At 40.6% G+C, this 12,137-nt stretch overlaps 1 protein-coding gene across 8 annotated transcripts in view; it reads right to left on the minus strand.

The window, feature by feature from the left end:
- The window catches only part of LOC307192428 (uncharacterized protein), a 40,693-nt gene that overhangs the window by 8,999 nt on the left and 19,557 nt on the right, over window positions 1-12,137 (minus strand). For 4 of the 8 annotated variants that reach the window (XM_079933283.1, XM_079933282.1, XM_079933286.1 and 1 more), the window contains 5 exons: window positions 10,757-10,838; window positions 6,558-7,036; window positions 5,197-5,359; window positions 4,113-4,204; window positions 3,686-3,812 (listed from right to left, as the gene is read on the minus strand). In XM_079933283.1, coding sequence (XP_079789409.1) covers window positions 3,686-3,812; window positions 4,113-4,204; window positions 5,197-5,359; window positions 6,558-6,947 — 772 coding nt within the window. In that variant the 5' untranslated portion in view covers window positions 6,948-7,036; window positions 10,757-10,838. Of the gene's footprint in view, window positions 1-3,685; window positions 3,813-4,112; window positions 4,205-5,196; window positions 5,360-5,475; window positions 5,957-6,557; window positions 7,037-10,756; window positions 10,867-12,137 lie in introns of those variants that run through there. The other 4 variants (XM_079933285.1, XM_079933288.1, XM_079933287.1 and 1 more) reach the window with 4 other exon arrangements.

Below are 12,137 nucleotides of genomic sequence, written 5' to 3' on the forward strand. Positions count from 1 at the left end.
GGCAAAGAACAGTACTAGGTAGTTCATAACATATGAAAAGATACTCAACCTGACTAGTAATGAGGGTGCTCATGAAACCAAATTGAAACAGCAGTGAGATTTCATTTTTTCACCCTCTGTAAATCCTTTCCTAAACCATCCACCCCTCCCCCCACCCTCCCAGTTCTTCCATCTAACCAAGCTCCTACGTGCTCCTGCACTCATGCATACTTTTATTATATAACATTTGTCACACTGTATTGTAATTATTTGTGTAAATGTCTTTTACTCCAACTTGAATGTACTTTATGGCAGGGGCTAAGTTTGATGTGGGAGATACTTAATATTTCTTGAATAATAACCTTCAAATCCTATTCCAATCTCTTAAATGAACATATACAAGTCTTTTACATATTGAAGAAGTATGTGCAAGCTATCTGGGAGTCTGCTTTTCTATCAGCTTATCAATGCACAGAAACTGAGTGCACAAAACTGTCAAATATGATAGTGTCACAGTCTACCCCCAGGTCAAAACACCATGGGCTGTGTAGTACTTTCTCTTTCTGGGGGAATTTGGTCGTGCCCAACTTTTAAACATTATAAATCCTTCGCGGGGACTAGATTCTTTAGACACATTACTTATTTTCCCTCTTTCTGAACCATTTCCTTAAGGTAGCCTCCTCAAGTCAGAATTACTAGGTCAAAGAGCATAAACACCTTGGTATCTGCTTGCCCAAAGCCCTAACAGCATTGCAGTTAGAGCATATCTTACTTATTAAAGTTGATTCAAACTTCTCTTCCCTTAAAGAGTTGGAAAAGTAAGGAATTACATTTTCTTCTTAGTTTTTAAATTTAACTCCAAATTTAACTCCTAGACCCATCTGGAATTTATTTTGGCTTACAGCGTGAGGTATGGATCCATGGTGAGTGTTTTTCATAAAATTAATCAATTAACCCATAAAGCATGTTTTAAAATTCTTCAAAGAAAAGATGAATTATTGAGTAAATAGCATTAGAACTACTGAAAGCCACTTGGGTTAAAAAAAAAAAAGCAAACATACAAACTGGATTCCTATGTCATTCTGTATATTAAGATAAACTTTAGATGGACTAAAGCTTAAATGTAAAAATGAAACAATGAAAATGTCTGAAGAAAATACAGGTGATTTAAAAACTAATAATTTTACGGAGAAGGAGACCACAAAGGAAAATATTGCTGTTTGACTTCATGAAAGATTTTCTAAGACTTAAAAAATAATGGTAATAATAATACCACTGAAAGGCAAACAAATGGGAAAATGTGCAACATGTGACAAAGGGTTAGCAGTTCTAATAAATAAAAGAAATAAGTAGAAAAAATATGAATAAGCAGAAAATGACCAATAAACATGATAACACTAATAATCAAAGAAATGAAAGAAAAATAAACAAAAGATAGTATCCTTCACCTAGCTAGCAAAGTTTTAAAACAGTGACCAGGGCTTCCCTGGTGGCGCAGTGGTTAAGAGTCCGCCTGCCAATACAGGGCACACGGGTTCAAGTCCTGGTCTCGGAAGATCCCACAAGCCGCAGAGCAACTGGGCCCATGCGCTATAACTGAGCCTGCGCTCTAAAGCCCGTGAGCCACAGCTACTGAAGCCCGTGTGCCTAGAGTCCATGCTCTGCAACGGGAAAGGCCACTGCAATGAGAGGCCCGCGCACCTCAATGAAGAGTAGCCTCTGCTCGCCGCAACTAGAGAAAGTCCGTGTGCAGCAACAAAGACCCAACGCAGCCAAAACAAAATTAAAAAAAAAAAAACAAAACCCAAAACAGTGACCAAAAGCACATACAGGGGAAATGGGCCCTCTTGTACTCTTTTTGTAGAAGTGTAAATTGGTACATCATTGATAGAAAGCAGTTTGGGAATATGTATCAAAATATAAAATCTACAAAATTTTTGACCACCACACCATAGCTGAGATACTAAAAGACATATTCTCATATATGTAAAAATATATAGTATAAATTACTATGAACAATAAAAAATTTACTAAGGTTGCTGGGTACAAAATTAACATACAAAAATTAAATATTTTTATGTATGCAAACAATGATCAATTAGAAAACATCAGAAAAGTTTCCTATTTCAAAGAATCAATGTAACCAGAATACGTAAGATCCACCTGAATGCAATTTTAAAACAGGCCTGAAACAGACAAAGGCAGTATGAACAAATGGAACTATATGTAATGTTCTTGAATAGAAATTCAGTATCATAAAGCTGTCAATGTAAAGCATGATACCCAGACAATGAAATACAAAGCTACTTCCTTCATGGCCTTTCCTAATCCCCAGAAACTGGTACTGGTTGTTTTGTCTTCTTCATTTCCATCTCAAGAGGCTTACGTCACTCTATTACCAATTATTTTACTCTGCTTTGTTTATTCTTTTTATGTTCATCTCCCAAATCATGCTACTTAAGGGCAGAATCACGTCATTTCCATAGTTGCCATTACATGGTAGGTGTTTAATGTTTGTTGGAAACATAAATGGCAAACAGTTTTAAAAAAAATACTCTTGTTATTAATCAAAGAAATCCACTAAATAAAAATATTATAACTTAAAAAATTATATTAACAATAATTTAAAAGAACAGGACTACTCAGCAGCAATGAAGGCAGAGCCAAAGGAGTGGTTCTTACATACAGCTGGTAAGAGCAGAGAGGACTGAGATCACTATGGAAAGCAGTTTGGCAGTATGAAGCAAGAGCCTTAAAACAATTCAAACACTTAGGCCTAGTAATTCTACTTCTAAAAAATAATGAGAAATTAAAAAAACAAAAACAGGGGCTTCTCTGGTGGCGCAGCGGTTGAGAGTCCACCTGCCGATGCAGGGGATACGCGTTCGTGCCCCACTCTGGGAGGATCCCACATGCCGCGGAGCGGCTGGGCCTGTGAGCCATGGCCGCTGAGCCTGCGCGTCCGGAGCCTGTGCTCCGCAACGGGAGAGGCCACAACAGTGAGAGGCCCGCGTACCACACACACACACACACAAAACCTTAGGCATAGAGATAGATGATTATTATGGCAATTATTTAAAATAAAGAAATGGCTAACTAAATTATGACACAAATTACGCAGCCAATACAGATAATTGTTGCAAAGAATTTGTGATAATATGAGAGTGAGGTGACTGCAAAGAAGGCAAGCTATAAAACTGTATATATTCAAAAAAAAAAAAACTGTATATATTCATAAATACACACTCTCAAAACAATGTAAAAAACCTCAAACACACACAAAAAAGCCAGAAAGGTAATATATCAAAATTTTGATAGTAGCTGTTTGCAAATAGTGGGTTAAAAAAATTTTTTTTTCTCCTAATATTCTGTGTTTTCTAAAATAAGTATGCTATACTATGTTCATAATCAGAAAAACAAACAAAAGCTGGGACTTTCCTGGTGGTCCAGTGGTTAAGAATCTGCACTTCCACTGTAGGGGGAAGAAAAAAAGAAAAGAAAAACAAACAAAAGCTGATGAAGTTGTGGGGGAGGGAGATGCAACAGGGAAGAGATATGGGGATATATGTATATGTATAACTGATTCACTTTGTTATAAAGCAGAAACTAACACACCATTGTAAAGCAATTATACTCCAATAAAAACGTTAAAAAAAAAAAAGCTGATGAAGTAAAGGTAAGAATTATGGAAAGAAAGTGTCCTTACCTAAGGAAGTCACATTTCCATAATTCTCCAGCATCACATCCCAGTACAAAGCCCTCTGAATTGGGCCCAGACATGCCCATTCCTCTGAAGTGAAGCATACTGATACCTCCTCAAACATCACCAATTCCTGAAATAACAGGTATGTGTGAGATTATCCATGCCCAGGAAGCTCCCCTACTGAAAGGTCCCTTTCACTTATGGGGAAGACAGGTTGTGAGGGCATGAGGTGGGCAAGGGATACCAGGGAGACATAGGAGACCCCACATGAAGTCTGCCTTCCAATAGCATCGACCTTGATTTAGAGATAGGAGCTGACTGGACACCTAAGCACAAGGATGAGAGATACTCCAACCACAATTAGGATACTTCAGCCACAATGAGATAGTGCAGATAGGATCTTAGGAAGAAAAGAGGATGCAAATCTTACCTGGGGCTGGGCTGTCAGGAGCATGAGAGCCATTAATTGATTTCTTGGGTTCTCTTCCTGGGAAAGGGCAGAAGCTTCAGGGGCAGGAGAATCTGAAGGAGAAAAAGCTGCATATGAGATAACTGTTGTTCCTGCCCACTACTCCAAGTCCAATATCTTTATCTTCTATAAACAAGGAATTCAAAAAGACACAGAGCTCCCAGAACTAGGCAACGATGGCTGTAAAATGACCTACAAATATTTTCTGACCCCCACGTGCAGGGCTGGAATAGCACAAAGAATAGCAATAAGAATGGATAAAGGGGGACTTCCCTGGTGGCACAGTGGATAAGACTCCGTGTTCCCAATGCAGGGGGCCCGGGTTCGATCCCTGGTCAGGGAACGAGATCCCACATGCATGCCACAATTAAGAGTTCACATGCCACAACTAAGGAGCTGGGGAGTCTCAACTAAGGAGCCCCACGAGCCACAACTAAGGAACCCACGAGCCGCAAATAAGACCCAGCGTAACCAAATTAAAAAAAAATTTTTTAATTAAAAAAAAAGAAAGGGCTTCCCTGGTGGTGCAGTGGTTCAGAATCTGCCTGCCAATGCAGGGGACATGGGTTTGCGCCCTGGTCCCAGAAGATCACACATGCCGCAGAGCAACTAAGCTTGTGTGCCACAACTACTGAGCCTGCGCTCTAGAGTCTGTGAGCCACAACTACTGAGTCCACGTGCTGCTACTACTGAAGCCCATGTGCCTAGAGCCCGTGCTCTGCAACAAGAGAAGCCACCACAATGAGAAGGCCACGCACCGTAACGAAGAATAGCCCCGCTCGCCACAACTAGAGAAAGCCCGCGCACAGCAACAAAGACCCAACGCAGCCAAAAATAAGTAAATGAAATAAATAAATTAAAAAAAAAAAAAAGAATGGATAAAGGGTCAGAGGGACCCAGGAAAGGATAAGAGGGAGAACAGGAAAGAGCTTGGTACCATAAGGGGTTCATATAAGGGCAGGAGAGGAAGCAACTATCTGGGAGTAGGGAGATGAGCCACAGTAAGAGTCCTGAGAAAAGTCCAAAGTCATAGCCAGTAAGTTACCATGTTGAGGATCTTGGAGCAAGTTGAACACCACTGGGTCAGTAAGAGGATTTGAGCGAATTTCAGCTGATATGTGGCTGCCAGTGGGTGCATGAGGAAGTGCTATTCCTGGAGTGCTCAGACCCTCCTGGAGACTGTCCTGATCCTGGACAAGGACTGGAACCTGGGAACAAGCAGAACAAAATAAGCTGACTTTTCTTGTACCTCCAGAAAATGGACTCACCTAACATGGACCTCTTTCTGCCCGTAATCTAGAACTGTGAGATGAGAGTGACCCACCTCAAATATGGAGCATCAAAACAGCAGTAAAGCTTTGCCTTGAGAACAATGGAGCTGCCCTCTAGCCCCACTCATGGTACTGGTGACCTCTCCCAGAGGAGACTGAACACAACGGTGGAAACAGAAGCCAGACCTGGGTGTGGGTTAAGGAGGGAATGGGAAGTAACAAGCAATTAAGAGCTTCAGACCTCGTTTTAGATTACACCTGGGTTCAATACACTCTTCTACTTATTTACCCCTTTACTTATCCTTTCCTGCTCCAATAGAAGGAACACTAGAAGTCTAGACATTTGCTTTTTTTGCTAACTAGATGTCTCACCTAAGACAATGCAGTGAACCTTTTCCTGCCTCCATTTTCTTATCTCTCAAATGAGAAAGATGGATTAGTGATTAATACTGAAATATGTAGCTCTCAATTCTTCATTTTTATGATTTAAACAAATAAGCCCATCCTTGGTATCACTTCCAAGTTATATTCCAGACTTCTTATATAGAAATGTTTCTAGTGGGCTCCAGATTGACAGAAAGAGATCTGACACATACTAGAAACTATATCAAGATCCCAATTTAATAGCCAAGGATATAAAATCTTATCAGAGGCAAATATCTCAACCCAATCCCTTGGCTCACAGAATCCCCAGTAGGGGAAAACATGGGGAGGTCTTGCCAGATCTAGAAAGCTTCATTCATGCTTTCCCACTGCCTTTTATACTTCAGGCTTACAACATCACTCCAAACATACTTATACAAACAATACATATGTTTCTGTTTAGAGGAACACTTACAAATATTACATTCTTCAGATTCTTGAACCAAACTCAGCATTAGCAAGCATCAGCCAAGGAGGCAAAGTAGAGTCAATGCCTTGTGTTGATTCTGAATTGGCCCAAAGACCCCAATCATAAATCCATTTCTCTCAAAATACATTCTGTGGTCTGAACAGCTCATGAACCTGTTTTAATTAGCATTAGGGTTGCTATTGTGTTATTGTTAATGAAAATCACAGCATCATCCTCTACCCCCTCTGTCCTGGGCCTACTCCCTCCTTCCACCTCAAACTCTTCCCCCTTCCCCTTTCTCACTTTTAGTGCTGGTCCATCGAGGTCTTTCTGCAGCTCCTCTACCAGGGCCACTGCCTCCTCACCACTCCCGGGGCGATGGATCTGCACCCAGGTCCGTATCTCTCCGGGCAGGATGCTCAGGAACTGCTCCAACACCAGCAGCTCAAGGATCTGTGCCTTGGTGCGTGCTTCTGGCCTCAGCCACCGGCGACAGAGCTCCCGGAGCCGGCTCAGTGCCTCCTGGGGTCCAGATGTCTCATGGTAACGTAACTGTCTAAAGTGCAGGTGGGAGGTCTCCCAAACAGAGGAGCTGCTCCCTTGGAAGCTGGTTCCCCACTTCCAGGTATCATCCTTCCCTTTAACAAGGCCCTCTTGTCTCAGAGCACTGTGGGCCCAATTTTCTCTTGTCATTGTTGTTATTTAAGAAAGGCTCCTCTCTAGGTCCCCTCAATCCTTGCTTGCCTTCTTCCTTAGAGCTTGGAGAACATCATCTATAAGACCTCAAGAAATCATTGTTAAAGTTAACCCAGAGAAACAATCAGGTTTTCCAGACCCCAGTTAGCTCTCACTAATGAAGAAACCTCCTTGAATGCAAAGTTCTAGATTCTGGGCCATGCCTCCTCTAACAGAGAAGCCCGGGCCCAAGGCTCTAGGGACACTAATACGCATGTTACCCAGACCATTGCTGATATCAAAAACATGAAATTCCTTTGGTCTTTTTTTTTTTGGCCACGTGGCATGTGGGATCTTAGTTCCCCAACCAGGGATCCAAGCCGTGCTCCCTGCATTAGAAGCATGGAGTCTTAACCACTGGACGGCCAGGGAAGTCCCTCCTTTGGTCTTTATTCACAGTTTCTCTTCCACCTAATTACAATAAATCCTTTATCCACCATTCTAACAATGGGCATCCTGGCTACTCCTGTGTGACCTTGAACAAGTTACCTCACTTCTAAGTCTCAGTTTGGTAACCTGTAAAATAGGGGCAACAACAATTCCTATCTTATGGGCTTGTTGTAAGAAATTGATGTGAAATACATTTCAGGCTTTTGAATAGTGCCTGGTATATGGATTCAAATGTTAATCATTATCTTTCTGCAACTAGCACCCTTTCCTATGTTCTTAGGCTTCTGCTTTCTAGAAATAGTGCGTTTTTTAGAAATAATATGTCTCTTTCTTATTACAAAATGGAAAATCTGTAAAACCAGAAAACACATACAAAACCAAAGAACAATCACTGCTGTTGTTCTGGACTACATTCTTCCAGTCCTTTCTCCAACGGGCAATTTGGATCACAAAACTGGATCCAACTGTATTGCTCCATAATTTCACACACATTGTGTTGTAAACACAATATCAAATATTCTTCATCGTTATTTTCAAGAGTACATCAGCCCATGGGACTTTCCTGGTGGTGCAGTGGTTAAGAACCCGCCTGCCAATGCAGGGGACATGGGTTTGAGCCCTGGTCCAGGAAGATCCCACATGCCGCGGAGCAGCTAAGCCCGTGTGCCACAACTACTGAGCCCGTGTGCCACAACTACTGAGCCCGTGTGCCACAACCACTGAAGCCTGCGTGCCTAGAGCCTGTGCTCCACAACAAAGGGAGGCCACCGCAGTGAGAGGCCTGCGCACCGCGGGGAGTAGTGGCCCCCACTCGCTGCAGCTAGAGAAAGCCCGTGTGCAGCAATGAGGACCCAATGCAGCCAAAAATAAATAATTTTTTTTTTTAAAAAAAGAATATATCAGCCCATTCATACTTTAGTCCTCTGTTGTTAGACGTTTAGATTTATATTTTTTCCTATGACAAATTCAGCTGCAATGACCATCTTTGTTAATGAATTTTTGGTTACATTTCTGCTTACTTCTTCAGGAAAATTTCCCAGAAAAGAAACTGTTTGGCTGAAAGGTACAAATAGTTTAAACTTTTAAGGTTGTAATAGTTACATTACTATCAGTAACATATAAGAGTGCCTCATTAATTTTATTTAACACATGGACTCTTAAAATTCATGCTTATAATGGAGCAGAGGAGGCCAAAATATAAACATAATTTCAATATAATGTGTGAGTACAATTAATAGGAGGACATATAAGCACAGTAAGAATTCATGAACGTAATTTTGGGTTGGGCTGTAAAGAAAAAAAGACCACTGGAGTATTAGGAAAGCCATTCCAGGAATAAAGAAACTGTAATTTCAAAAGCAAGGGAGAGACAGCACATATAGCTCTGTTAAAAAGATTCTTTGCAAATCAGAGAAGGAAGTAAACTTTGAGGTAATTTTGTAGAATTAGAGTGAAGAGGTAAACAGAAGCCAATTCTAAAGGCTACTGAGAGGCAGCCAGAGGCATCCCAAGTAGCCAGAGTGGCACTGTCAAGCTCCTTCCACAGGAATTACACTCAGCATTTCAGCACCAAGCCACTGTAGATTTAACCTGTGTCTGTGAGCATCTGTGCTTTACCTATTTTTACTTTGTGCATCTGTTAGCAAGATGTGTCCTAAGGGAACTGCTTCTTTGCTTTACATCATTTCAGCTAATGAAAGGTTTCATAAGAATACTCTACTTTCAGGGACTTCCCTGGTGGTGCAGTGGATAAGACTCCATGCTCCCAATGCAGGGGGCACAGGTTTGATCCCTGGTCAGGGAACTAGATCCCACATGCGTGCTGCTACTAAGAGTTTGCATGCCACAACTAAGGAGCCCACAGGCCGCAACTAAGGAGCCTGCCTGCCGCAACTAAGACCTGGTGCAACCTAAATTAACAAAACAAAACAAAACAAAAACAACTCTACTTTCAGACATTAGGGGAAACCTGTAGTCTAAACAAATAATTAAAGTTCTAAATTAAGTAGTAGTAGGGATAGAACAATTGAGAAAAACTGAGCAGTTCTTTGGTAACTGATCTGGGGGTGATGGAAAGGAATTTAAAAAAAGGATTTCTATCCCATGTTCACAGATAGGAAGACTCAATATTGTCAACATTTCAGTGCTTCTCAACTTCATCTATAGATTCAATGCAACTCCAATCAAAATCTCAGTAAGCTATTTTGTGGATATTGACAAACTGATTCTAAAGTTCACATGGAGAGGCAAAAGACCCAGGATAACTAACACAATATTGAAGAAGAAGAAGAACAAAGTTGAGAGACTGACACTACCCACATCAAAACTTTCTAAAAAGCTACCATGATGAAGTCAGCATGGTACTGGCAAAATTGTAGACAAATCAATGGGACAGAATAGAGAGTCCAGAAATAGACCCACATGAATAGTCAACTGATCTCTGAGAGAGAGTCAACGTAATAAAATGGAGCAAATATAGTCTTTTTGGCAAATGCTGCCGGTACAACTGGACATTCACATGCAAAAAATGAATCTAGACACAGACTTTACATCTTTCACAAAAACTAACTCAAAATGGATCAAAGACCTAATGTAATATGCAACACTATAAAATTCCTGGAAGATAACCTAGGAGAAAACCTAAATGATCTTGGGTATGGTGATAGCTTTTTAGATACACACAAAAGGCACAATCCTTGAATGAAATAATTGATAAACTAGACTTCATCAAAATTAAAAAATTCTGCTCCGCAAAAGGTAATGTCAAGAATGAGAAGACAGGGCTTCCCTGGTGGCACAGTGGTTGAGAGTCCGCCTGCCGATGCAGGGTACATGGGTTCGTGCCCCAGTCCGGGAAGATCCCATATGCCGCGGAGCGGCCGGGCCCGTGAGCCATGGCCACTGAGCCTGCGCATCCGGAGCCCTGCAACAGGAGAGGCCACAACACTGAGAGGCCCGCGTGTACCGCAAAAAAAAAAAAAAAAAAAAAAAAAAAAGAATGAGAAGACAAATACTTGCAAAAGACACATACTATTATCCTTCCTTTGTATATTTTACACAAAGAACTCTTAAAACTTAATAAGAAAACAAACAACTCAATTAAAATATGGCCCAAGGGGGAATTCCCTGGTGATCCAGTGGTTAGGACTCAGAGCTTGCACTGCCAGGGGCCTGGGTTCAATCCCTGGTCAGGGAACTAAGATATCACAAGCTGTGTGACAAGGGAAAAAAAAAAAATTAAGATTAAATGACTCAAAGGCCTAAACAAATACCTCACCAAAGAAGATATACATATTTCAAATAACTGCACAAAAATATGCTCCACATCATATGTCATCAGGGAAATGAAAGTTAAAACAATGAGATACCTTACGTACCTATTAGAATGGCCAAAATCCAGAACACTGGCAACACCAAATGCTGGTGAAGATGTGGAGCAACAGGAACTCTCATTCATTGCTGGTGGGAATGCAAAATGGTACAGCCACTATGGAAGACAGTTTGGCAGTATCTTACAAAACTAAACATAATCCTACCATAAATTCTAGCAATTGTGTTCCTTGGTATTCATCCAAAGAAACTGAAGACATACATCCACACGAAAACCTGCACATGGATGTTTACAGCAGCTTTATTCGTAACTGTCGACACCTAGAATCAACCAAGATGTCCTTCAATAGGTGAATGAATAAACTGTGGTACATCCAGACAATGGAATATTACTCAGTGGTAAAAAGAAACAAGCTATTACGCCATGAAAAGATACAAAGGAAGCTTAAATATGGACTACCCAGTGAAAGACGCTAATTTGAAAATTAATATACTGTACAATTCCAACTATATGACATTCTGGAAAAGGCAAAACTATGGAGACAGTAAAATGATCAGTGGTTGCCAACGGTTGGAGAAGGAAGGGATGAGCAGGCAGAACACAGAGGATTTTTAGGGCAGTGAAACCATGCTATATACTAAAATGGTGGATACATTATACAAATCATTATAAATCTGTCCAAACCCATAGAATATATAAACACAGAGAGTGAGCCTTTATGTAACCTTTGGACTTTGGGTGATTAAAATGTGTCTGATACAGGTTCACCAACTGCAACAAAAGGTACCACTCTGGTGGGGGATTTTTTTTTTTTTTTGGATTGAAGTATAGTTATTACACAATGTTGTATTAATTTGTGCTGTACAGCAAAGTGATTCAGTTATACATAAATATACTCTTTTTATATTCTTTCCCATTATGGTTTAGCACATGATATTGAATATAGTTCCCTGTGCTACACAGGAGGACCTTGCTGTTTATCCATTCTATAAATACTAGCTTGCATCTGCTAATCCCAAACTCCCACTCCATCCCTTCAGTGGTGGGGGATGTTGATATGCGGGGACGCTATGCAAGAGAGGGGGCAGGGAGTATATGGGAAATTTCTGTATTTTCTGCTTAATTTTCCTGTGAACGTAAAACTGCTCTAAAAAAAAAAAAAGTCTGTAAGTAAATAAAACCCGGGGCGGGGCGAGAAGGATTTCTAAATAATTTTCTACGGTAAATTATCAGAATTCTATTTACTCTTACTTTGCAGATAGATACAAATAACAAATCCTTAAACATACATTTTGTTTGCTTCTCACAAAAGGTTTGTGAGCCACACGTTAAAAAGAACAAAAGAAGCCTCAAAGGAACTAAGTGATTCACTCAAGGCCACTCAGTTATGGGAGCAAATTCTGAACTCAGGGATTCTAACTCCAAAA

Source organism: Stenella coeruleoalba (assembly GCF_951394435.1).
Source record: "Stenella coeruleoalba genome assembly, chromosome: 10".
Taxonomy (NCBI): domain Eukaryota; kingdom Metazoa; phylum Chordata; class Mammalia; order Artiodactyla; family Delphinidae; genus Stenella; species Stenella coeruleoalba.